Below are 27607 nucleotides of genomic sequence, written 5' to 3'. Positions count from 1 at the left end.
AAAATTCAGATAGTATTTTTCTCAATTTGGTACACCAGAGTCATCCTCAGTCTAGCTGTCACAATATATTATTGATGGGTGAGGAAGAGGATATGTGAAGTGTTCTTCATGTGGTTCCTATACAAGAGCGGCGGCTTTATACCAACCCTCTTGTCTTGTAGACATGACACATTGAGGCACTTATTAAGCCTTTGTGTTAAAAAGTCTTTGCAGAGGCTTCTTCAGTGATGTTCATATGGACCCTGGCTTTTGTAAATACAATACTTGAGGCTCAGAGGGATCTTCAGTTAGCTGTCAGAAGTGGGAACTGTGGATTTGTTTTGTTTCTCGTAATACGTATTCTGTGGTTGAAACCGTAAACGACATTGGTTCATCGTGTGCAGGGAGTGGCACTTCTAATGGCATGTGTGCCTCTCTCCTGTCTTGAAAAACATGTATGGTAAACCTGGTATCCATAATCTCACAATGACCGCTTTCTGTGCGGCTTTTCTATATGTCTGGGTCACTTCAGTTTCAATGTGATTGACAGAAGAAACACAAGAAGAGCCAAAGCATTACATGATTTGTGGAAAAAAGAAGCTGTAGAAAGCAGGCGAGCATGTGTCAAAGTATGGTTGATGTTTGGATATACTGGGTTTGAAAGTGTCTGCTGTTTTAGAACAGAAAAAAGGGAAACAATATGCAAAACAAAGACCACATCCATAACTCAGAATACAGTCCCCAGCAGACTAAACGTACAGCTTTATGTTCTTGCCAAATTAGCTTAAGCTGTCATGATCTATAGAGACTTCAGTACAAACGCTATGCTCATTTCTCTTTGATTTTCTCTTCTTTGGTGCCACTTTAAAACATAGTTGCTACATGCTTTAGCGAACAGTTTTCAGTATTCATACCAATAAAGCACGCTGAGGTAAAAAATTTTACTTATAAGCTTCCTCCAAATACTTTTTCAACATTTTCAGTTCTCATGCTGTAAAAGAACTATTTTCAGATTCATATGAATGAGTGTTTTCTTTAAGAATGGCTGAAAGCTGCTGGCAGTTGACGGATTGATGTAAAGTGCGCTAGACATTATGCCGGTAGTGTAGGACGTGAGTTGGAATGCGCTGTTCCAGACACTGTGAATTGCGGCCTCTTTCCTGACATACCTGTGGCCTGAACCCCCAAACCTTTCCACAGACACACACAAGCTAATCTCCCAAGATCAGCACCAAAAGAGTTTCTCTTCATCGTATACAGCCTTCTCTTCCCCTTTTTTTTTCCCAGTCGTACACTAATTCCAGGATGTGGGATCTGCTGCATTCAAACGGCGTGTGATTATGTTATCCTCAATCAGCATGCATTGCGAGATTAGCAACCAGCAAAACAAATGTTTGACAACAAAGAGTGAGCAGGATCTCTGAGCCAGACTCATGAAGAGGCTTTTCAGTGACTGTAATTTCCTTGCTGATTGACCAGCCAGTGATCTAAGATGACCGCAGGCCTAGATTTTATTTTTCTATTATTGTTGGGATAGTATTGTTAGCAAACTGTCAATAGTTATAGAGTCAAACCCGCTCAAAACGGACCGGAGAAATAAGCTTTCCAGGCTCACAGTTCTTTACTTTTGCCAAGTTGGCTTTCCCTGTCTGTCAGTTTGGCGAGGGCAGAGGGAGTAAATGTGACCAAGTTAATATGAATGTCAGTTTGCTGTAAACACATCCAGACTGTATATTCTACAGAAATAAATGGTTAAATATTGAGGTTTGGTCTAATGTTGCAGTTTAGTTTTACTGAATAGAAGCATTGACAGAATGAAACATGAGATATATATTTCACAAATTCTGTTTGTGGTATTAACTGATGGAAAAACACTTTTGATAAAACAACTGCAATGACATTTTTGATAAAAGTGATAACTGCTTTAGTGTGTTTTAATGTAGGTATTTCAATTGTGTATATATGTAAAAATATGAACAGATATAAATGCCTAAACATTATTTTAGCAATTTCTCTAAGACATATCACTTCAATACTATCAGCCAGTTGTAAATTTGATAAACTGGGCCCGTTTCCACCAAAGAGAGCCAACTGAATACTGTATTCAATTGAGAGACAACCTGTCTTGGCACAACTGAAATAAAAAATAATAATATCTTAGACACTGGATTGACAGTTGAACATAAGACGCAATTTTCCATTTGAGAATTGGAAGAGCCAAAACTAGTCATAATTTGGGGTTTTCATTTCTCTTCATGTCTTATTGAGTGAGTGCCGACTAGAGATGAACAATCACCAGTCTGTGTGATGAATAGGCTTGGAGTGCACATCCCGGCGCTGCTGTGATCGATGGGGTGTCGCTGTAAACCTCATCCCTACAGACCATCAGAGACACATTCTGATTAGCACTTAATCTTACTTCCATCTACCCTGGCTTCAGGAGAATGAGTGTAGTTTGGCAGAGCTAGCATACCTCTCTGAAGACTATCTCCCAGTGCTCCAACAAAAGAAATGAAAAAAGATGAGTCCAAGGCAGCCACTGACATCCGCTGACTGATTTTCACATGATTACAAACTGATGCTTGCACTGGGCCCACTTAGCGCTCACTTTCGTCTGGGTGAATCTGTTCAGAGAAATCTAATATGCGGATCCATGGCCAGTAAGGCAGGCATGCTCTGCTCTGTCTCTCAGGGTTTGTCCAGTTTACTGCTACGGTGTTTTATTAAGCGTTGTGGTAGGTCGCTCAGTTGGAGCGGCGCTGTTACCCGGTCCCTGCTTGTGATATTTAAGACTTGGCTTAGATCAGTTGAAGTGTCTCTCATTTAGAGAGATTGGATTCGCCCAAGGACATTTTCCTGCAAACGGGACACTAAGGAGTTTACATTGAAAGTCACTTATTGTGGAATGGACTGTCTTTTTACTGGCTCCTTTGTCTTCCGCAGGAAACTCGAGCTGAGGCCAGAGCCACTGCGGTTTTGGGGGCTTTCATCGGCTGTCTCAACACAATCGTTCAGGAGGCCAGCTCTGACCAGAATTAATGCAATATTCACATTCATAACCAATCAGCATTCGAACGTCGAGAGGGGAACCAGAGTTTGCATGAATGACAAATTGTTGAATTGGACATATTTACTATTACTTAGAGAATATCCTGCTGATATATCTATTATGGTTGTTTTGGTTTTATTCTTGTACTCGGGTTGTATTCTGCTGGTCAGCCCTCCCACAGTCGTGTCTGTTTCCTTAAGTTCACCCTGTCCTTGTCATCGGTAGAAGTTGAGGTCGTCTACAGTTGAGTAATGACACAACGAACTGAAAGATTTCTGCTTTTGTGTCGCTAGTACAGTTTAAACAACCATCTGTACCACCGTGTTAGATGCATCGTCCAATGCCACTGCTGCAAAACAGCGCTACTGACCTTACATATATATTATGCTTCATTCTCTTAGGCCCTCTACACATGATCGAAGGAATGAGCTGGGCACGCTGCAAGGTTGGGCAAAGTGCACAGGCAAAGTGTAGCATAGGTTGACATAACCGACATGCACCAGGTAGCAGGAAAGTGCCAGGAAAAAAACAAAAACAAAGACCATTTGTGAGCTATGTATTTTATTTTACCACTAAAGAAGGCACAAGCAATTTTCTTGTGGAAAAAAGAGGGTAAGAACCCAATGATCAAGAAAGGTTTGAGTACACCTTTCTCATCCTTTTTGTCCATCATGGCTTGCTTTGAGGTTACGTAATGGACTGTTGACATCTCATTGGCAGTGCATTGAAAGGGTTAGGCTCATTTATGAACAATGTCAAAGTCGAAACTGATTTAACTTTGTGAAGCTACATGGTCTAAAATTCGAGCATTGCACAATGCCCAAGGTAGTGCTGCTGGGAGGTCCAGTGTCTTTGCTTTTTCCATGGGAAAACACACTCTCACTGTTGCAAACTGATTCTTAAAGTAAATCAAAATGAGTCTGTGTTAAGAGCCTAAGTAGTGTAACTTGTATACTTAAGCTGTTCTGCAACAACATGTATGTTAATGCTCAGTATTGAGTGTTGTCTATTTAATTCCATCCTGTTAATCACCTGTATTGTTTGCTCCTCTCTGTGTCCTGCAGCTAGCTATGGAGCGTACCCCATCTGTAAAGGCTGCTCGGTGTGCTCCAGGGACAATGGCTGTGTAAACTGCCCGCCCAGACTCTTCCTGTTTCTGCGGAGAGAGAGGATGAGGCAGTACGGGGAGTGCGTACACGACTGTCCAGCCGGATACTACGGCATGCGCAGCCCCGAACTCAACATGTGCTCCAGTAAGTCCTCCCAAGTTCAACCCACCCATTCTACCCCTCAATCTCCCACACCACCCTCCTTTTCCAACAGCCCCCCACCATCCTGTCTTCCCCAGACACACATACACAATCCCTCAAGTTCCCCTTTTCCCACAACACATGCTTTATCATCAATTATCCAGAGGAGATACACATACCTCACAATTTGAACGGCTCATCTGTTAACACAGGTGGATGTAGGCAGTGAAGCCTTGTCTCAGCCGTGTCTCCCCTGGGGTTTGACTGTGAACTTCAGCAAGGATGAGCACTCTTTCTTATTTCTCTGTACACCTGCATTACCAAACATCCTATAGTCTCAAGGATGTTTGAAGGCATTAAAAGCAGGTGCAAATGAAACCAAGATGCACTGAGGATTCGGCCAAACAAACTCCAGAGACTCATATTGTTACATTAAGAGCAACATGTAAAAAGCAGCCCTTTTAGCCTTGTCATTCAATATCATTTGAACTACAAAGATGATGAAACTAACTTCTTTTGGCGACCGTCTGCATGGGCTTGTGGATTGAGACTTTCACCAGACAGTGTAATTTCTTGGCAGACAAAGTCGTTTTTGACTTTGAACACAAAGCCAGTCCCAGCTGAAGTGTCCAGATTCTCCACCAACAACTGTATGTTGGTTGAAGTTTGATAAGGAATAACAAAGCATTAATCCTTAAGATTAATACTGTTTGAATAGGGAACTCTAATGAGTGTTTGAAAGTAGCAAATTTTAAACTCATCTTAATTTTTTTTATTGTATCAGTGATAAAACCACATTAGATATTTTGCAGATACTGTATCTGTATCTACATCATCTCACTGTAACACATGTTGCTCATTCAGACTACAGTACATGTAGTAAATAGTTTTTTTCACTATACTGTTTCGTGGAAAACATTGTTTTGGTTTCATAACTTGAAACAGACCACACCTTTGGTTTCACATGCTGAATTATGTTTTACGATAAAAAAAAAACAATAACAATGAAAAATGGAAAAGTCCTCATGATTCTCGTTAAAGAATAACTCTAAAATCCAATTAATGAAATGTCTCCCTCACCTCTTCATGTAGCACCCCGATCTCATAACCTTATTTTAACATGGAATATGCTCTGAGAGAGAGAGGGAGAGCAAGAGAGAGAGAGGGAGAGAGAGAGAGAGAGAGAGAGAGAGAGAGAGAGAGAGAGAGACTTTATAGGTTTACACGGAGCCCGAGGTGTTGGCTGAGTGTTTCATATGAAAACAGAGAGGAACTTGAACCCATTTGGTTCCCTGAGCCAAACTCCTGACAGACGCACTAAAATGAAGCCCCAGAGGAGGGTGTCCGGACCTTTAGGCCCAATAATATGAATATGTAGCAACCACAGGAAGAAAAAAAACTACATTCTGCTTACCCAATCACTGCCGACCTGGATGCAAAGACATCCGCTTTCCCCATTTGATTATGAAAATGAAAAGCATGTTTAAGCTGCATCAGCCAACTTTATAGGTTGGTACCCTAGATGACAGTGAGGTTTAGAAAACTGGGACTTGAATAGCCAAAAATCTGGCAATGTGACGTCAGAGCATGTTCATGTTCAGCTCAAGCTCAACGTCAAGCTGTGATTGTTTATCAGTGATGGACAGTAAGGCATTATTTAGTCATTTGTTACAGTATTGTGATGACTTTTTTCAGTAATGAGTGGTTTAAAGGATTACAATTTAAAACCTAGTAATTACATTACAGATTACAGACTACAGATTCCAGTCATGCTCCATCACTTGGATATTTTGGGGGGATATTTCCATTTGTTCAGTGGACAGACTTGTGCAGTACACGTTGGTTTGGCGCGAGGGCTAGACGTATGGGGATGCACTTAGCCTCTACCAAGAGCAATGTGCCTTTGCATTACTCATAGGACAAATATAAATAAGACATAAAGATGTCTTATTTACATGTTGTACGTTTTTAGCTGGCTTGCTAATGTGCCATCACTTAACCTACATTCAAGAATCACCTGGTTTAATACATAGTTGGAGGGTGTGAACCCTGCAGCTTCACTGTGCTGTGAAGACAGGACTTCTGAAGTGCTACGCAGTCACCAATGCTAACGTTAGGCTAGCTGTTGATGGTCAGTAAATACATCCAAAATGTGGGCTGGCTGACTGTTAAACCACATGTCTTTTATATCGCTTGGAGGCTTGTCTGGATGGAGAAGAGGGAGAGATACTTTTGAATTCTGTTCTTATTTGTTATTTGCCATGGGAGGAAATTATTTGCCGACACTGTTGATACCAAATGTCAAAACACGGGTGATGGGTTGTTAGTTTCTGTTATAGCGTCTGTGTCATTTAGGCTAATGTGATCACAGAAATTTTGTAGAAAAGTCTCTTTTAGCAAAACTGCTGGTATCGATTGGATATCCCCAACCGAATTACTTAGTCTCTGCATGCTCATATTCATCCACACATATATGTTCATTAAATCTCCCCACAATAGAGGCAAAGTCGTAAAGGCTCCACAGTCTTTTCACCCTGTTTTCATAACTCAGAGAAAATTGGAGGAGAAAGACATCTTGTTCTCTGGTAAAAAGGCTTTTTTTCATTTTTTACTTTAACCCTGCTATCCTAACCACTGTATCCCCATGCTGGGTGGATTTTGACTTTAACTGATCCTGATGTGTGGCAAGTTAATCTGAATCTCTCTCCGCTCAAACTGCGCATAGAACAACATCTTGTATTGTCATGTAGTATCAGCTCTCAGAGAAAGTCCTACTTTGATGTGATCGCTGCTACAGTCATGGCTCTCTAATCCATTTTTCCAATTTGACCCTTATTCTCAGCTGTGCTCTGCATGTCATTTTCACTAAATAGTTCATGTCTGACCTCCATAAATGGATATTTTATTGGGTTGGAAGCTCATTGTCGGGTCAGTGAATATTACTCTCAGGTTGACAGTAGCAACTGCTATGCAAGGGCTCAAAGGCACAGTGGACAAATGACAGCGAGGGATTCTCCATCGACGCAGTCAGAGCTGCCGTGTGCTCCTGGTTTCCGAAGAGGCCTGGAACGTGGCATTACGTCTCTGTTATCATGTGCTTTTTAAACACAGGCTGAAATCACTTAAGCAGCAGCTGCTTATTATTACACCAGAGTTTGTCTGTGTGATCTTATCTCATTCAAGAATTTTTTTTGTGGACTGCCTGGGTAAAGGAAAACAAGAGCTAGACAAGCAACAGGCTTATACGCTCAGCCACTCGCTGGCTGAAACCTCACTTTCAGTTTTTCTGTAGGGACTCTAGAGGATCCACAGGCATGTGACAGAGAGAGCTATGGGTGGAGAGAAGGGATAAATACACTTTTTACACTGTGAGCTGACAATGTGATGCAATATGAGGCAAGTAAAGTCACATAGATAACTATTTTGACTGATAAATCCAGCGCTAATGCCCCTACCTTTAGACTGAAATCATCCATTTGTGAAATGTGATTATATGAATTTTCTTTAAAACCTTCGTAGATTGGTGGGAAAACTTTGGAAACAGCATTTAGGAAACAGTCTTTAGTATTGCTTTTCAGCATCATGGGTGGGCTGTAGCCTTTCCCAGCTTTCTCTGGGTAAAAGGAAGGGAAAAACCCCGGGCAGGTCGTCAGTTTATCACTTGGCTAAAACATTAGCTGTGATATATTTTGCATGTTCTCCATGAGTTGAAGTGAAATGTCACAATTTAGACTGTAAATTCAGGTATCAGGTACACTTTTTTAGCAACTGTAGGTCAACCTCCTGGTCATAAAATTGGAAATTTATGACTTTGTGAGCAGGAGATCTGAATGCAACATTAGTTATGGTCTCTATGAGGGTAGACTGACTCAATTTGGGAGGAGGAGCTGGCTCAACGTGGCCCTCAGACCCTCTAAAAGACCCACCTTTAACTTTAGCAAACAGAAGGAATATTTAAACCTAAGTCATGCTCGAACTCAGGGTGTTCTTGTTGTGACAGTGGTAGCAGTATACTGTGCCTTAAGAACCCTAATTTATCACTTTATTATAAAAAAAACATCTACTAATTTCTCAGGAGCTGTTGAGGAAATGTGCTTCGCTTGATGCATTTTAAATTTAAGGCATACAGTTTTGAGGGGTTTTCCCTCCACTTTAGAGAAAATAACACCGTAATTAGAGCCAAAAACAATGGGAACTATACTTTCCGCAACATGACATAACTGGAGGCCCATTTACAGCTACACTTCAGCTGGATTCCAAAGAGTCCCGAGACATTGGAGCCACAGTGTTAACTGCCATTACTGAGATGCTTCTTTAGCATTGCTTTGTGTTGCATAATACCTTTCTGTATATCCATATATTATGTGCCTGGGTCGCTGCGTTTCTAGAACTCCTTTCAGCAGCTAATGGACAACTTGATATGAGCCATAAACTATATGCAGTAACTCCAGTGTTATCCACAGGGGTTCTTATCAGTTGCCCAGAAGAGGCCCCACACCAGTGTCTGTGGGTGTCAACCCACTGCTCCACAAGGAAGATTTGTAGCAACGGTCACACAGTGTGCTGCTTTATGTACAGCCAAATCTGTGTGAATGTGGTGCACTCATGCTCCGGCCTCAGTCACATTTCATAATACCTCGGTTTTAACATACATTCCCAAGCCAAAGCATATTCTGTCATTTTGTATCACAAGCGAGCTCTCTGGCTGAAAGAATTATGAGCTGAAAGGCGACTATCAGAGCTGTCTTTTACAAGAAAGTGTTGAGAGGGTCAGCATGAGAGCAAGGCTGTGCTCAAAACTTCCTCCCTTGGGGTGTATTAGGGACCCTCCACTGCTACGAACACATACACATAGTCTAGCCACCAACCCAGTCGCTCCTACCCCTCTGCAGTATGTTTTAAAACACACAGAAACCCCATCTGTGTTTGCTGCCAACCAGCATCCAGCCTGATCAAGGCCTGGGATTGCCAATATCCTGGAAGCACGGTTTAAATATCACAACTCATTCAGTGCCAACATAATGTGCCACTCGAGACTCTTCTGTCAGAGGTAATTTTTTAGATTGCCAAATGTGATTTCTGTTTTACTGCATTTCTCGTACTGAGGAAATTGGTTACCAAATCCTATTGTTGTATTTCTTGCTGCTTTGACACAGCAAATTAGGGCTGGAAGTAGAAGGTGATTAGCTATACCTTTTCCAAGATCGTTTTAGTTTTAAAGTACCTCATGGGAATTTGTTGGGTTTGAGGTGGATGGGAGCCATGCTTCATGGGCCTCAGCCAAAAAGGTACCAGGGCTGTGTAAAGAAACTATCGTGAATTTTGTAACCTTTAGTTGGCAGCACTGGCAGCTCTCTCCCTCTCTCTGTTTCTCCATGTCTCTCATTCAAGCTGTCTCTTTCTCGCTCTAATTCTGAGCTTGTGGGTATTTCCATTGCACAGTCTAACCAACAAAAAGACCAGTTGCTTTTGGCCTTTGAGCTTTACCAAGGGACATTTAATCATCACAGCTTTACTCACCGCACTTTCAGATTTGCCAGACAATACAATGGACCCACCAAACCAAGCCCTGCTCCCAGGACATAACAGCCAGATGCAGAGTTGAATAGGGTTTGTTCTCTAAACACTGCGTAATTGTGCATACTATAATGTGAGTAGAAGGGCTGTGTGTGCTTGACCACTGTCTGAAGCTTGAGCTGTTTGTGTGTATGCTGGAGCTGGCTGAGCAGATAGAGAAGCAGATCCTGGTATATCATAGACTGTGTTTCTTGGAGTGAAGAAGCAAGAAGAACCGCTGACACATCTGCCATCCCTGTTTTCTCTCTGAGAGACGTTGATTGACAGGAACACCACCTCCGCTTCACCTAGCTCTACGCCGGCATGCGGAGGAGCACCCATGTGGAAAAAACAGCATGGAGAGAGTTGGGAAGAACATGGCAGCTCTGGCCTTTGCCATGAACTCCTGCCATCCACAGCTCCACATGACATGGCTGGGTGGCAGCGAGCAAGCCAAAGCTTCCATGTCAGCCAAACCCGGGGCCTAGAGAGTAGGTCAGAGCTGTTCGACTGTTCGCTTGGAGGCGAAGGATGGAAAAATAGGGCTTGTTTTCCCCCTCACACTGCCAGGCCTTTTACGACATTGACACTCCTGCTGTGCAACATCGGGTCTGGTTAGCTTTCTGGAGAAGGCTGAGACTCTCTCCATAGACTGATGAGTGGTCTGACAACCCACCTCCCGCTCAGATAACGTAAAAGACCACGTCTGGAACAAGAGAGATTCATCAATCTTCACAAAATGATTTTGCACCCTTTCTTTACATAGTGAATATTCATGTAAAAAAATGGAGTGATTACACAATGTGCTGTCAGCCTGTGGAAGAGCAACATTTGACTGAAGCTGACATGAGGCTTAGAGTGTCCGTGATAAAAATCGGTGGGTTCCCTATCCAGACCACAGCTGAGGGACCGGCTTCTTCCAAGTATGCACCATTAGATCACAAGTGATGCTCTGTGAGTCATCTATCAACTTCAAATGCACTTGACATGCAAACCACATAATATTCAAGAGCAAAATCAAACAAACAACAAAAAAAGTGTAACAGCGATATGGGTAACTGTTGGTGCAGCTCTGACAACATCTCTTCAAATCATGCTCTCTCTGCCACTTTACTGGCAGCTTTTGAAATTCCTCTCAGAGCTGAAACACAAGGCTTTTCCTCCTGCGTTCATAATATAACTCACAGCCAGTACCAGGCCGGGAGATAATGATGATAATACGTTTAAGTCCCAGGAACACCGGGCCTTCAATGGGATCTGATGACCTCATTATTTCTCATTAGTCTCCCCGAGGCACCTAGATGAAGACTTTAAAGGTGGTCCAGAGGTTAATCCCGCAGGGAGAATGAACCCGCTCCCCTGTATCTGTTTCTGGAGCTGCCGGACAAGCTGCCTAACTGCCAACTTGGCTGTCCGAATGGCCAGTGGTCAGCATGGGAGCTTCTCCAGTGTCACAGATAGCACACGCTGTCCTAGATAGCCTTTTGTCTGATAACTAGACAGAAGGATAAATGTCTGTCATGGTGATCCCTTCCTACCCACCCCATTCTCTGATGACCCATGACCCTCGTGCTTTGCCTCCCTGCATTCTAACTCCCACCGCATTGATGTGTCATCCACCTCATCCATCTAACCGAGTGACATTATTACTTATCATCTATTTAGAAAACAAGCTTCCCGAGCTTTTACACCCATGCCTCACTACATCTGAAAACAGAAACCAAGAGTGATGTATTAATCAGAAAACTTGTCAAATGCTATTGCTGCTGCAAGAATACAGCATTTTGCACATCTGTGTTGCTTGTATTTACTGTCAATAACTGGGGATTGCACAACAACCAGAGTGCTTGAGAGTACTGCCAGATGTTCTTGTTCCCCCACTCACTCTTTTATTTTTTTGTTGGGGAGCTAAAAGTCTTTCAGGTGATGACAGGCCTGGGAAGTGTGAAGGGTAAAAGGCAGCTTTGTGCTTTCCAATTAACTTTGTGATTTATTAGCTCACTCCCTGAATTGGGCTTGCGTTGTATCAAACCCAAGCCTGACTGATTTTGTTTCACCAAGAAATAAGTGGATGAGAGGCAGAGAACTAGAGGGGTGGTGAAATACATACATAAAAGTCTCTACAGCACTTTGTAACTCTGGTGATCCAAGCCATGCGTATGTTGAACTATAAGATAAAATTGAGCAATGGATCAAGAAAATAACCAGATAAGCTAAATAACATCAGATGATATTATTAATAGTAACAGAAAAAATGATAAAAAGATCAGTGATCTATGGTCAGTGTATCTATGCTTTTCAGAATGTGGTGTACCGCTTCACTGCAGAGTGGGTCTATCTCCAGCCATATCTGATTGCTATGTGTGTGTTTGTGCATATGTGTGTGTGTGTCCATGGTTTGTTTAGACTGGTCGGGAAAGCGTGAGACCAGAGTGAGTGGGCAGAGGCCATACTTTAGGGTTCAAAGTAAAGCGGGGAGGGACCCCTTCGTTTTGGAGGAATGTCGAGGAGGAGGCCTGATGGTTAGTTGGAGATGGTGTAATTAAGGGGTGTGATTGTGAGAACCTTCCCTTCCCCAGGGCCTGCAAGGGTCACAGATAAAAGAGCAGCCCTCAGCCTCTGTCGCTCTCACATGTGGAAAATCACAGTAACGCACGTTTACGCGCCAAGAAATGCACACGCGCTAATGCATGGTTGCGTCCCCGTGCGAGACACAATCAGAGGACCAGATGACACCCTACCTGGGAAGCCCCCTGCAAGTGGAGAAAGATGGTGGCCGCAGGTTATAGATTGTGGTTCCCCAATACTGAAAGCCTATTGAGCAATTGCGCCACATAGAGATTCTAAGGAGTGTCATAAATTAGACAGCTCTGGGAAGCTCCTTCTAATCATGTGGGCCTGTGCGTCGCCCTGCTGGCGTGGTTGGTGTAATTTGGCCCTGCTTGACGTGCTATTTGCAGAGTAAGAGCTCGATGAGACATCGCCGTGCCTTTCTTTGCAAGCGCGGCACTATGTGTCATGTGCAGCGGCAGGGTGTGGCGTGGGAGGATAAGTGTGCCGTTGTGTTTGCTGACTAAATGCATCAGCATTTGTTTGGCAAGGCTGCACAAATGTCCCACCCCCCTGTCTCCCCTTTCCTAACCTACCTCTTCCCCCTTTTACATCGTAGCCAAACGTAAAGGATACACACAGCTGGCCTACTTTGTGATCATGAGCAATCATTCTCACTTTAATGAAAACCTGACTTCCCGATAATCTTCAGTTTTGGAAGCAGACACAGATCGAAGCGGTGTGGAGTGATAAGATAGTATAGTAAACACTATTCAGAGCACTAATGGGATGTATTCTTCCTGTTGCAGCATACCATTAGTTGAAAACATATGAGCTTATGTGTTTGTATCCAGACAGTTGGATGTCAGTGCAATCTGTTGAAAGAGGTCAGCGTGACGTAAATCCTCACCATCTCTGCTGTTGTATTTGCATGCTGTTCATTTGCTCTCTCTGAACAAGAACAGGAAGATGAAAAAATAAATCTCAGGCAAAACAAGTTTTCTGAAATACACTTGAGCCCTGGAGAGAAATGACTTACAGGGCATCAGCTTTTTTTTGCGGCAGAGATGGTATAATCCTTTCAAGAACCCCCCTCCCCAAACCCCTTAGCTCTCGATCAACTCCAGATGAGAGGGCTGCTCAGACCCTGATGACTCTCCTCTCTCTCTTCTTCCTCCTCTAGGGTGCAGGATAGAGAACTGCGAGTCCTGCTTCAGTAAAGACTTCTGCACCAAGTGCAAGTCAGGTTTTTACCTACACAAAGGGCGCTGCTTTGATAAGTGCCCCGAGGGCTTTGCCCCACTGGAGGAAACCATGGAGTGTGGAGGTACGTGAAACAACACAGATATGAAAAAAATGAAAAAATCCAAGAGGCAAAATAGTGAACAACTGTCTTTTACACCTTTATTTACCTGTTCACAGTATTCTATAACTTCTCAGTTGGCTTGCTTATTTTGGACCTAAAAAACAAGCAGTTCAACTGAGACCACACACAAAGAGGTTATAGCATCCTAGTAAAGCTCCTTCACCCTGTATTAAAGCTTGACCTGGGGTCTTTGAGTTGCCTCTAAATGGCACTCTGCTGTGGTTTCACTGCACATCACTGTTTTTGTGTCTCTGCAGAGGGCTGCGAGGTGGGCCAGTGGAGCGAATGGGGAGCCTGCACCAGGAGAAACAAAACCTGTGGCTATAAGTGGGGTCTGGAGACCCGGACGCGGCACATTGTAAAGAAACCACCCAAGGACACAATACCTTGTCCCACCATCGCTGAGTCCAGGATGTGCAAAATGGCCATGAGGCACTGCAGGAGAGGTAAGGATATTATACCACCATATGTTAATCCGTGAGAGAAATATTCTGTCAGTCAGTCCAGACTCCATCCACATTCACTTTAAAGGTGCAATATACGATGTTCAGCCCCACCAGATGTCAGCAAACAACTGGTTACCAAGCAAAGATATAGTGGAGTAATGGCATCCTGAGCAGGGAATGATGTCACTCCCTCTATGTATGTTGTTATCAAAGCTTTTCTGTTCTTTGATTTGATAGCTGGTCCGGCTGCATCTGTATGTGTGTGTGAGTCCCTCCCTGTCCTCCCTGCGTCCATTTTCAACATGGTGGCCTGGTCACAAACTCTCATACTAAAGCTAAACAGTACATTAAAATATGTTTCTGAAAACATGTAAGGCGAGAAATAGATAATACACTAATAGAATCTTGATCCATATCTGATCAGCACTGCACTTAAATTTTTAAAACATTTATTTTCGTCTGAGTTGCTGGTGCTCAAGTGTGACATCTAGTGGGGCTGAATGTCATACATTGCACCTTTAAAGTTTACACTACTCTGGTGAATATTAAAGAAAACAGCCCACTTATCCCCCCCCCACCACACACACACACACACACACACACACACACACACACACAGTTCCACCTGTCTCATGTAGCCCTTGTACCTTGCATTCAGCCTTGTTTTTTCACCATCTGTGTTTTTGAGGTGCACAGTGGCATTTCCGTGCATGAAATATCAGTATTTTTCCATGGCGGTCTTGTTCAAGCCAACTCTGTTTCTGAGGTATATTTTTCCCCACTCTCTCCCATCTCCCTTCTTCCCCTCAGTGGAATTCTTCAAAGTACGAACTGCAGGTTTCGTCAATGGCCGTCTCTGTTTCCTCCCGTCAGTTTGAGAGATATTTGTGGTGCACACAGCATGTATGTCAGGCCATTAAATGAGAAGTCAAATCTGGAATTTCTCTGTGCGTGAATACAGCTAGGGGAATTTTTTTTCTTTTTTCAAAAAGTAAACCATTTTTCTCAGGCGGTCCAAACACACCATTTGGGGTGATGGCCTCAGTTCACAGTGCTTTTAAAATAAATGTCTTTTCCCTCAATGTGCTTTTACATCTCTCGTAAACTTTGGATTAGGATAGGCCAAGTGTAAATATTTAATTCACCAAATAAGGAAGCAATTACAGTGGCAGATATCAGTCAGATTATGAAAAAAAGAAAGATATTGTTTAACGGAAAGAGGAAAATATTCTAACCTTGAGGATTTTACTCCATTTTCGGCCTGGAGTGTTGAATGGGAGGATCATTTAGTGAAGTGGTAAAGGAGTAAATAAACTTGAAATAAACCCTGATACTTTCTCGTATTTCAGCACTACCAAGGCAGTCGCTGCTCTCTGGGTTGGAAACTGTGATTGCATGGCACATTTAATTCCTAAAGCACTGTCCTGTATGTCAGGGAAATTCTCCCCAACCCCCATGCACCTCTTCATGATTTTGCCTTGCCTGCTTGACCTTTTCCGAGAAACTTTATGACCTTCTTTAATTAAAATCTGACATTGTGCGCATAGTTACTGCCGTCAATTATCTCAAGCAAAGTAATGAGAAGTTGTGGCAAAGTCTTAATTTTTCTTCAGTCCTTTAGAAACTGACAGCAGACTCCCCATGTCCATCTTACTTAAAGCTACTGTTCCCTGGTGATGTGGTCATTGTAAAGCTCTCAGTACAGTTCCTTATTCAATGACTGAGTTACGTCTCTGTAGAGGATCCGAAGCCTCAGTTGAGTGGTTAAAAAGCTGTGTGTAAAAGTGTCACTGTGTGTGCATCTTAGGACTCTCCGGGCTTGTGAAGTGCTGTGGTGGCCCATTTAATAAAGGTAAATTTCAGACTTGGGCATGTGTTGTTAATTCCACACTGCTCAACCGCTAGTGAAAAATCCCCACTTGGCAAAAACCAGTGAAATGCAACACTCTTCAGTTCAAATAAATACAATGTAAATATGTGAGCAGCTGAAGTTGAACAGGATGGAGAAGCCAAAGAGGCAAGGAGAAACACTTCACAGATCCAGCACCGTCGCTTGGGAGCTCCACCAACTGACATTGTAAAATAATCACTTCCCGCGAGTGATGATAGTCCAAAGGGATGAGAGGCCACCTTTTGAAATGCAGGTGATCAGGAAGTGGTCAGAGTCTGTGGAAGAACATCAAGAGGTTCTAGGAAAGACCTCAGTATGAAATAACTTGCTAAGTGATCTTTTGAATTAACACAAATTTCAAGGACTTTACATGCTATAGGTCTCGAGACTTAAAAATTTAGAATGTTGGATGTTCAATTTAATCTTTATACACAAATAGAATTAAGAAAACTGTGACCTTAAACATATGGATTTTATATTCAGATAAAATTGTAAGTATAAGAAGTGCTTATAGTGATCATTCAGAACTTAAGACAGTCTAAAAATGAACATTTTATCAGCTCTTCTCACCAGACACCAGACACCAACGTTTAGGGTAAGCATAGCATCCTGTAAAGATGCTGTGGATTAAATGCAGACAGGAAATAAGAGGAAGCAGCATGTAGGTATACACTATTTATGGCAATGCTTATCTGATGACCCTGGCTTGCATTTCTTCATATCTACGTATTTAAATTACACTGGACGTCATTGACAGATCCCTGTCTCCCAGCTTAGCCGAGATTCACAAGGACAACGCGAATGATCTTATTCTTTTCCCTATGTGTCTGGAAAGATCTAATCCCCCTGTAAAACAATACACAAGTAGAGAAAGTAAAGCCCAGATAATGTCAAGAGGCGAGGCATTTTCACAGCAAACATGACGAGTCGTATAAACCGTGTCTGATGTGTTCCGTACAAGTTGCAGATCAGTGTAAACACAGTATATCATTCGCACTGCTGGGATTCATTTGCTGTTCTCAGCCGGTGTTGCCAGAACAGCAGTGTCCTGATAACACACTCTGCCCCCAAAAAAATCGGGGAAAGCATTTTGCGGAGCACAAGGACAGACAAAATATGTGGTGGTGCACTGTCACAAGCGTTGTCTCCATCCAACTGTCAAGCTACATTAATGCAAACTTTTAAAGTTTGGGAAAAATAAAATGGCAGTTTGGTGCATTTCCACCAGCTGGGTTGCGGTGAATAGTTAAGGAATATCACAGAGAGTATTGCAATGCTCCAACTGTATGACAGTTCAGGAAGGCTGAAGGGGTTACACACTTTTCCAAAACTATTTCAAAGCATCTAAAGCAGTGGTCATCAACTCTGCTCTTGGAGAGCTACTGCCTTGAATGTTTTAGGTATTTCCCCACTCAAACACACCTGATTCTTATTATTAACTTGTTATCAAGCAGCTGAAGCTTGTCAAGGACTTGATAACGAGTTAATAATTAGAATCAGGTGTGGTAGAGTGTGGAGATATCTAAAACATGTTGGGTAGTAGCTCTCCAGGAGCAGGGTTGGTGACCACTGATCTAAAGCCATGTTGAATAGCTGACCTGCTTGTTTGAACTGTTTGGCAATGAGATTAAACAAAGCCTGCACTATTATTTATTTGGAAAAGTTATTTCCATTGCTATTAATCACATTATTTGAAAACATCAAGTGTTGAGAAAACCATCCGTGAAATATTGATGAAAATCTACCATTTTCATCCAGCTTTTGAAATTCTGAGCATAATTTTCACCATGGAAAAACGCTAGATCATCTATAGATGAATCAGGAGGTCTCATCTCATGACTGCTTGGTTGGTGTGTGTGCCAGGCATTTACATTATACCCTTGAGACGGTAAAATGCTCTTCTATCCTCTGGATCCCTGGAGTGCTGCTCTGAACAGGCTATAAACAATAAAGAGACTTTATTAATAGCTGCGCCGGCGCTATCAGCATTGACAGACTGGGTTCCCCCCTCTCTCTGTCTTGTGAGCTGATGGGAGGAGAGGAAAGGTGAGCGGAGTGATAACGCTGCAGTGCCTGGCTGTTCCATATTGATGCCATTAAGGAATTCCCTACAGAGATTTCCCAGCAACCCCTGTCATCAGATTCACTGGTTTACAAACAGACGTGTGTGACAAGTTCGATTCCTCTTTCTCTGTTTTTTTTTTTTTTCTGCTGCCCCGCGCTGCCTGTCGATCCATCTGTGCATTTTCCTTTCTTACTCTCTTGCCCACCCACTCTACTATAATCTGTGAACAACAGCTGCTTCTGCCATGTCAGTGACATTAGATGTTGTGTAAACAACTTAAAATGTTAAAGCTCTCGAAACTCGCACTCTTAATGTAATCCCTGATTTGGGATTTAAGAGGGAGTAAAGTCCAACACAAACACACCACTGCAACTCGGGCTAATTTCCAACAGTTTTACAAATCGGCTTTCAGATTCTCAGACTGCACAAACATCTGACATTTGTGCAGCCCTGCTTGCTTGGTGTGTAGGTAAAAGTACATTCATTAAAGGGGCGTTTGTAGTGCAGGGGTTAACCAAACCTAAAATTAACCCAAATGGAACTGATAACAGAAACAAATTTAGAATAATTAAATTCAATTTACGCTCAAAATTCTTCTACAAGTCCATGTAGACACAGTCACCCTGCTGACCCCATGGAAAGAACAAGAGGGAAAGCTGAAAGAGGAAGAAAAAGGAAGAATAAGAGAGAAGGAATATATAATGATTATTCTTTGGCCATTGGGTTATGTACCTGTACTTGGACAGCTACAGGCCTTTGTGGGAGTATTGATCTCCTATGAGTGTAACCAGAGAAACCCTTATTGCTGTAGGGCTCAGCCGAGGCCAAGCCCTCCATCCCATCAGTCATCTTAGTGCTTAGATCCAGCCACCACTAATACTGTCTGTCATAACTTTTGTGTGCAGTTTGTGTTTATACTGTAACTGTGATAACTACCTCTTCTAGCCATGATGCTCGGCCCATTTTCCCTGCCATCAATTTGAAACCTTGGATAAACACGTTTTCTCACACATTCTGTGGCAGGGGTGTAGAGGAGGATAAACCCACCTAGACTGAGTTTCCCACTTAATCACTCCTCCACAGTGTGACATCTAAAAGCCCTTCCAAGGTCTTTGTCTGTATTTAAGGCCATTGGACATGACAGAGAGGCGGGCAGTTGTTTAATTTACCCCACAAGCACCTACAGTCTGGAGTAGGGGACCAAAGTGAATCCAGATCCGCCCAGGATCAACCAGACCCCGGGAGGATTTGGTTGACTGGTGGGATCTACGCCAGGTTCTGTCTGAAGCCAGTCTGGTTCTGCGGTGAATCCACAGTGCTGTGGACCTCCTGGTCCTCACCGTCTGCGAACCATCTGCTCCAAAGTCTCTGCTCCCGTAAAACGATGCACAGAGCAACGGTGATTGCCTCAAATCCGCTCTGGAGGAAGCTCAACCGCCTTGTCTGTAGTGCACACCGCTCGAAACACCAAACAGTTCTGGTTACTGGCAGTCTTTACATATGAGCGAGCAGTTAAAGCGCGTGCATGCAAATGAGCGTGTGACACACAATTTTGGTGTTTATACTCGCTGAGCCAAGAGGTTTAAGCCCTGGTGAAAGATGCCATTCACTTCTGAGCATTTTAGTTACGCACTCAGCATGATCACATCTGAGTCTGGCCTGTGTTTGGCTTGGAACCTCGACATCCAAACACATTTCTGGACGTGTTTTTGTCAGACGTAGCCTTCTACCATGAGGCCAGCTTTTTTGTAAAACAGGCACATGCTTTCAACTTGAGGCTAATTGATTGAGCGTGTTCATCTTCTCTTAGCAGAAAAGCTCATGTTTGTCCAAGCCAAACAACAAACTAGCTCTGCTTGAGCCACCACTCTGAACACTACCAAAATCACTTGAGAACAGAGATTTGCACTTGTGTTCCTTTATGTACTTATCTGATTATTCCAATTAATGTTCTCTGGTTGTGCTCTACGGGAAGTAGGGACTTTTGGATGGTAGAGCTGGTGCACAGATGACAAGTCTCACTCTGATTTCTGCCGCGCTGGAATGACGGGTGGTGATTAATGGCGATCTCTGGCCTGGGTAATATCACGGACAATCCGGATCAGTTCTTCCCGCCAGCGGGAGCGAAGTGAGGAGCGTTTTCCCAGGACAGAAGGAGAGCACTAATTGGCAGCCGCCCTGTCATAGTGATTATGTGAGCCTCACACCGCAGCCTGTTGTGACTGGGGGAGCCACAGCTTAATCTTCATTTAATAAGGCCGCTCCATAGGGGCTGACACAGTAGCTGGTGAGAAGGCCTCAGAAGTACCCTGCCTCCTTTGGACAGCATGGATGGGACGGCTGGGGTGGCCTGGCTCCGGACAGTGCAACACCCCCCCATCACTACCCACCTCACGAGTTTGCAAAGTTCATTAATTTAATTAAATGCCACCCAAATCTGGATGCGAAGACGAAAAAAACTCAGTTGCAAACAATGTTTTCCTCGTGCTGTTCACACGACTATAAATCTGTAAAGCTGAGATGACAAAGATTGTTTTGGAAGCTTCGCACTGTGCTGTAGTGAGTAAGAGTATGGGTGAAGAGGGAAGACAGACACACATCAACCTGTCATTGACTTGGACAAGTCTTCAGCATCCCAATGCCAATGGCACTTATGGTCACCACTGCGGTCACAGTCATAAGTTCTATTTCTGCTATCCCATATTTGCAAATCTCTGCCATAGATTATTCCATTTTTTCCCCCCTGTTTGCACGCTTATGTTTTATATCTCCTCCTAACCAGATGAAAATGGATTATCTAGGCTCATGTCTGGACAGGCCATCAACACTTGCTTTATGCTGATGTTCTCAAACCAAACTTTCAGGTTTATTTTTAATGCCTCTCGTGCAATTTAGCGATGTTAAATCTTCCATCAGAGGAGAAAGTCACTACCAGTAGTCTCTGAGACTTCTCTGCCCTGGGTACATTCCTTATTGGGGGGGGGGGGACGATGCTGGAAGCCAGGGGAAGGAGGAGGAGGTGGGGTCTCTGATTAACTTCCCACTAAGTGCCCCTGCTCTCTGACCAAAATAAATATGGCTGCTGTCATTTTGTCAGCAACTGTCTTCAGAGAGCAATATTTGAAACACCCCATGATCCTGCTGGCTTTTATATGGAGAATCCATCGTCATACCACAGGCATGAGCCATAAACATGTGGAGGCCTTTCAAAGACCAGGGGGTGGAGGGATGGAAGGAGGGAGGTGGAAGAGGAGGGGTCAGCGGCGCTCACTGGGGCTCCATACTCCACATTATTGTCATCTGGTCTTTTCTAAGCAGGAAGAAAGAGGAGGGGGTGCGAGTGAGTTTTTTTTTTTTTTCACACTCTTTGGCCCAGTTGAGTTGTGGTTTTGCTGAACTGCCTTTTGTAGACTCATGTAGACACATTAGATACAGCCGTCCTCTTATTTGTTTGACTTGCTTTGCTGTGAAGTGCATTTGTAGTAATGTTATTCCAGTGAATCCAAGCTAGCAGATGTACATATTTTTCTAATACATTTTGATGTTGAATAGATTTCCATTTGGCAGCCAAAAGTCAAGATTTATACTCTTATATCTGCATAGTTTTATGAAACCGTGACCTAAATATTCAAACCTGCTCACCTGAATATCTTTGCACACATTGTTCAGAGTGTGACTCCGCCGGAGAGAGAAGGAACACTGCGTTGGTTGCGAGGCTTCCGTTGTCGTTTTCTGGCAGAGGAAATGAGGCATATGGGCCGACATCAACAGCCCCATCAAAAACAGACGTACACAAACAAACAAAGTGGCAGCAAACTGGAGGGGGAAAGAAGAAGGATGAGGAGGAGGGGGAGATACTGTACAGAAGTGGAATGTTTTCATGTTCTCATGCCCCACAAACGGGAGCTATTTCCCCCCGCTGTGCAGTATATGGGCTGATATTGCCCATGACACGGTTGGGGCCGTAAAGCAGACCTTCGATGAACGTTCCCCTTGATGGGCAGTTTGTGCTGTTACACCCTGTGATTTTTTACAGCAGTCGAGACACGGTCTGTGTCTTTACAGGGATGGATGGCAACAGCTTGTGATGAGATCTTTGAAGTAGGGTCCAACTCATATATGAGACTCTTAATGGTCTTTTATAAAATATCTTGGCCAGTGTTGTTTGCTTGTTATATGACAGAGGTTTGTGTCTGACCACAATAGATGATAATTTCCTCATTTTATATCTGATGGCTGACCAAAGAAATCAATACAAAGTGAGGTGTTAAAGGGTTTTACACAGCAGCTTCAGGGGTGGCAATCTGTAAAACCTGTAATGAAACCTGCTCACCCCGCTTTAAAAATTTCATTAGTATGGATTTGGAGTGTGCAGTGATGGTCCAAATGTAGTTTTAGCGGCTCTTCTATCCTGGCAGGAGTAAAATTCTAGGAAAACATTGAATTTTATACTTTACTGGAGCAAGAACATTTTGTAGTTTTAAAACATCAAACTAAATATCATCTGTTTTCTGTTTCAGACAAGTCAAAAAATATCAAGTACCTATATCAGTCTAACCCTTGTTTGAAGTAGGCCCCTGTGTCAGGGTTTCTCACCTCATATTTAGATAACCTATGCAGGTCAGAGTGGAATCTGTCTGATTGTGCTGCATCACGGCACCTCCTCTCTCTGTTCGCCAGACCTCCAGTCCAGCACTGCTGCCAGCTCTCCTGTGGACCGCAAACGCTTTCATCTCCTTACACACCACACCAGGCAGATGAGGATGCATACACACACACACACACACACACACACACACACACACACACACACACACACACACACACACAAATTCATGCAGCCAGAGTGTGAGAAACACGTAATAGACACCGACAAACAATAAAACAGACCTCACAGACAGAACAAGTCACCACATTATCTACTCTTTTCCCCAGCCCTGCTTCCATGCTCTTTTCCGGTATCGCACTCGAATGACACTCTCTCGCTCATGTATCACATATCACAGTGCGTGGCTGTCTCAGGAGCAATGTGCATGCCACAGAGGAGGATGTGTTCGCGTGGCGCACATTGTTCGGAGCAACGCTGCGTGCACTGGAGTCCTCCCTCTCCACTGGTCTGGCTGGAGGAGAAAAGAAGGAACGGGGGAGCCTGAAAACATCTGGTGCACAGTTGCACTGGCTCAGCCGCTAGAAGCCCCTCTCCTCTCCTCTGCACTCCTCTCCTCCTCTTTCCACCCTCCTTCCCTCTCTTTCTCCATCTCTGGTGGGCGTCTTTATAGAGACATCACAGCTTTTAATTACAGCTGGTGATTCAGAGAGAGGCTTTGGCTTCTGACCCACTCATGTCCATGAGCGTGGACCCAGCAAACAGACATGCAGACACAACAAAGCAGCAAGTATAGGCCTGCTGGCCCTTGGCTGTGTGTCTGGGTGTTTTTCTGTGTTTTGTGTGTGTGTATGTACGTGTGTGTGTGTCTGTGACCTAAGAGAGACAAATACAGGGAGATGCAGACTAAAAGCAGAGCCATTATAGTGGTAAGTAGAGGCCAGGTTGTAGAGCACCGTACTGCACTCCCATCATCACAGAAATGCTGAACACTAAGGTGATGTCACAGGTTAGCAATTTTAGCTTAAAGAAGGAAATACTTTATCACAACTTAGTGACCTTAACAAAAAAAAAATCATGGTGTGATAATGGATGGTGATTTTAAATTGGACAGATAAAATCAGTGATCAAATGTAGCTTTTTCCAGCTGAGGCTCTTATCTAAGGTCAAGTCCTTTTTATTGTTTAATGATTTTGAAAGGGTGGCAATGAACTGAAGCAACAGCATAATTTTTGTCATCAGGTCAAGAACAAAACAGTCAATTTTCATAAACTGCCACTGAAACGGAGAACAGTACTGCTGAGAAAGCCCTCTGATGGGCACTGACTCCAGGGTTTGCAGTGAACATTTTTAGGAGGATGATTACTGAAGAGGAGAGGAAAACACCTTTGAATTGGGCAAGCTAGTGGTTCTTTGGACCAACAGACTAAAGCCTGAAGTTGCTCTGTCTGTTTTACAATTTCCTATAACGTGCACATATGTGTGCCTATAACATATACCAACCACCCAACATACTCTGACAACAGTGGTACAGAGTCATTGAACACATATTTCAATCCAACAGCAGCATTCATGCACACATAGCATCTCTGCGGCACAGGATTTATCTGACAGGAGCTTGGCTATACAATATAGCAGCAAGAATTACATGAAATTCAATTTGAGATGGCAAGGTGACCAAAATGAACCACAACCATTAAAAGCACCCGGGCCTGAAAGTATTCACCTAAAACTTATGTTATTCTGCACTATACATCATTTGATTCCTCAGCCAGGTCATCACAGCTGATGCAAACCTCCAAAGACATTTTTCTTACCATGACTCCAGTCAGTCAGGCTCACACTTGAGACACTCCAGACTTTAGACACCAAATGTTAGATAATCCCCAGACGTTATCCCCAATTCTGTTATCTTCCTCAGAATCATCTTGTTTCTGTTTCTTATAATGCATGCAATAAAGTTTTTTAGCATGTGGGATAGCTGGCTCTTCCTTCACATGGTCCAACTGCTGAAAAGGTGTCACACATGTCAAGTGGCAAATTTAAAAAATATAGCCAAATTTCCTTTGATATCTGTGGTTCCATGTGAAATTGCCATCTCCTGAAAGTACCAGTCAGCTAGCTAATGAGCATGGCAGGTGTGAAAATGAATGACAGGCGTTGAGAACTGTCTAATCTCATTAGATAAAAAAAAAACAACATAAAAACAATAGCAATTTGCTGCCAATAAAAGTGGTGTCAAGAAGTGTCTGGGGCACAGAGAGCTGCACCCCGTGGAAAATCTGAAGCAGCCAATTAGAGAGCAGCCTCAGGTCACCTGCTTGCCAAAAGTTGAAGGGCCTACACACACACTCAAGTGGGCCGGCACCCTTCACCCAGGAAAAAAATATATGTACACACAGAAACTAACCAAATACAATTTGGAACCAATTTTTGATGAATTCTGACAGGTGCTGACAGACTACCAGGTGCACTGTACAAGTAAACAATTTTTGTTTCATAATTTCTAATTAATTTATGTTTAACATGTTTAAGTATACTTTCTTCTCTAGATATTTGGAGGGGGGCCGAACCACCACTGGTTATACATGCTTTTATTTCATCCTGACCTGACTACTGTAATGCCCTTTACGTCGGTGTTAGCCAGGCCTTCCTCTCATGCATGCAGCTGGTCTAGAATGCTGCAGCTCTCTTTTAACATGAACACGCACACAAGGCACATTTCCCCCGTACTGGCCTCCCTTCACTGGCTCCCTGTATGATTTAGGATCGATTTTAAGATTTTATTGTTTGCCTACAAATCATTAAATGCCACATACCATCAAGGTCACTCAGGTCTGCTGACCAGTTGCTTCTGGTTGTCCCAGGATCAAGGTCGAAGCACAGGAGAGAATGTGCCTTTGCAGTTGTAGCCCCCAAACTCTGGAACCAGTTGCCTCTGCATGTTAGGCCGACCCCTACACTGCCTGTTTTTAAATCACACATCTTTATTCCTTGGCTTTTAACTCAGTATGAGAGTTGCCTTTCTTTGTCTTTTTGTCTGTTAAACTGGTCTTTGTGTTTTTATTGTGTTGTTTTATGGTTTTGCTATTTTGATTGTACAGCTCTTTGGTCAACTGTTGTTTTTAAATGTGCTTTATAAATAGATTTGACTTGACTTGACCTGACTTTTTTGCTCTCGCCACCATTTGTGTCTGGAAACTACCGTATGAGAGCCGTGAGACTGAACCATAAACAGTAAAGTTGCAGGCCGTAAAAACCAAAACAATGAGCTGAAAGATACCAAAAAAAGTGTTCTGTAGAGCTGAGGGGAACTGCAGAACTGAGTGATAATTATCTGTGGCTTCATCATCTTACACATTACACATAGTAATTTGACTTTGTTTAAGGAAAAGAGAAAATCCCAGACATGTTGTCCCAGACAATTTTCCTTTGATATTGCATAGTGTTAACATTAAGGGGAATTCTTTCTATAAAATACACACTTTCCCATTCCCTTGAATGAAAAAATGTGACCAAACTTCTGACTGGTACTGTGTATTGCTATGATTGGTATATTTCTGTAATTGTAGAGAGTTGTAGGTGCAATATGCATTTCTCAATTTATCCTTGATCTATGTTCAGTTCTGACAATTGCAGCCGCATGTACTAAACATAAAGACCAATATTTAGGACATTTGATTCACAGTTTAAAATGTAAATGGTAAAATGCATGATGTAACTGTTAATGTATATAAAACACAGTAGATTAACATTAAAATATGTTCCTAAAATATCATTTAATGATAAAAGACATTTCATTTCATATTGCATTTTTTAGGGAAGACACCTCCCTAACTGAGGATGCTAATATTTGTATGTTATCCATGTCTGTAGTTATTCATTTAGTTGTAACCGTATTTGTATTTAACGCTTCTACTTGAAATACATCATCTTCAAAATGCATTTTAAGATTTTGAGTATTCTGGCATGTCAGAAATACCCTTTATGTTGCCTGTTCAGCGCATTTAACATGAAGGCTCTCCAAGGAAAAAACTCAAGACATGATTGAGTGGTCAGTGTCAAGAAACTCAAGCCATTCCAGGTACCATATCAAATCCCTTCAAACATAAATGCTCCTTCCCGCTGGGTGGCAAGGTTCAGGATTGTGATCCCAACAGGCCTTGAGACAGTTCTTTCGGATTAGTGGGAGCTTAAGTCTCCCTTTGATTTGATTCCTTTCTCCTTCCCCTGCTGCATCTCTGACAGATGCTGCTGCCTTCTGGAGTACACAAACCCCTCCTCAGCGAGGTGAGACCCTGAAATGACCGTTGAAATTGCACTGTAATCATACACATCTAAAAACAACAAGAAAATGTCTGCCATATGCCTTAAAGCCCTCTGTTTGTGTTTTAGTGAGTTGAAGGGGGATTATTGACAGAGTGGAAGAGTGGTGCCTGGATAGAGGAGCTGAGCAGTGGTGACTCTTGTTGCCCATGTCTGTGATCAGATCTGTCAGAGCCACTCAGCTGTCTGTCTGCCTGGTGTTTGACAAGTGTTTGATGCAGCACAGGCCTTAGAGAGGATCAAGCCCTTCCTGAATTGGCTTTACCTCTCTCCCTGTGCAACAGGAGCTCTGCGAATACATCAAACAACCCCCGCCCCCCCGCCCCTTTCTTCCGCTCGACTCTATGAACTAATGAACTATTTTTATCAAAAAATATGTGCAATCTATTGGATCATCAGATGAGATTGAACAACAGCGCCCTTCCAGAGTTAGTAGAACAATCACCAGAAAACAAAAAGCGCCGGCCAGGCTTGATTCCCTCATCACTGGCTATTGCACGGGGATTGTGGCATGATCCTGATG

The 27607-nt window shown here is 43.0% G+C and overlaps 1 protein-coding gene across 1 annotated transcript in view; it reads left to right on the top strand.

Annotated features, from left to right (window-relative positions):
• The window catches only part of rspo2 (R-spondin 2), a 63312-nt gene that overhangs the window by 20843 nt on the left and 14862 nt on the right, over positions 1-27607 (top strand). Inside the window, exons 3-5 of the mRNA XM_067602297.1 lie at positions 4093-4281; positions 13568-13711; positions 14008-14196. Coding sequence (XP_067458398.1) covers positions 4093-4281; positions 13568-13711; positions 14008-14196 — 522 coding nt within the window. The remainder of the gene's footprint in view (positions 1-4092; positions 4282-13567; positions 13712-14007; positions 14197-27607) is intronic.

Source organism: Thunnus thynnus, chromosome 10, assembly GCF_963924715.1.
Source record: "Thunnus thynnus chromosome 10, fThuThy2.1, whole genome shotgun sequence".
Classification (NCBI taxonomy): domain Eukaryota; kingdom Metazoa; phylum Chordata; class Actinopteri; order Scombriformes; family Scombridae; genus Thunnus; species Thunnus thynnus.
This window is presented reverse-complemented; position numbering and strand designations above follow the sequence as displayed.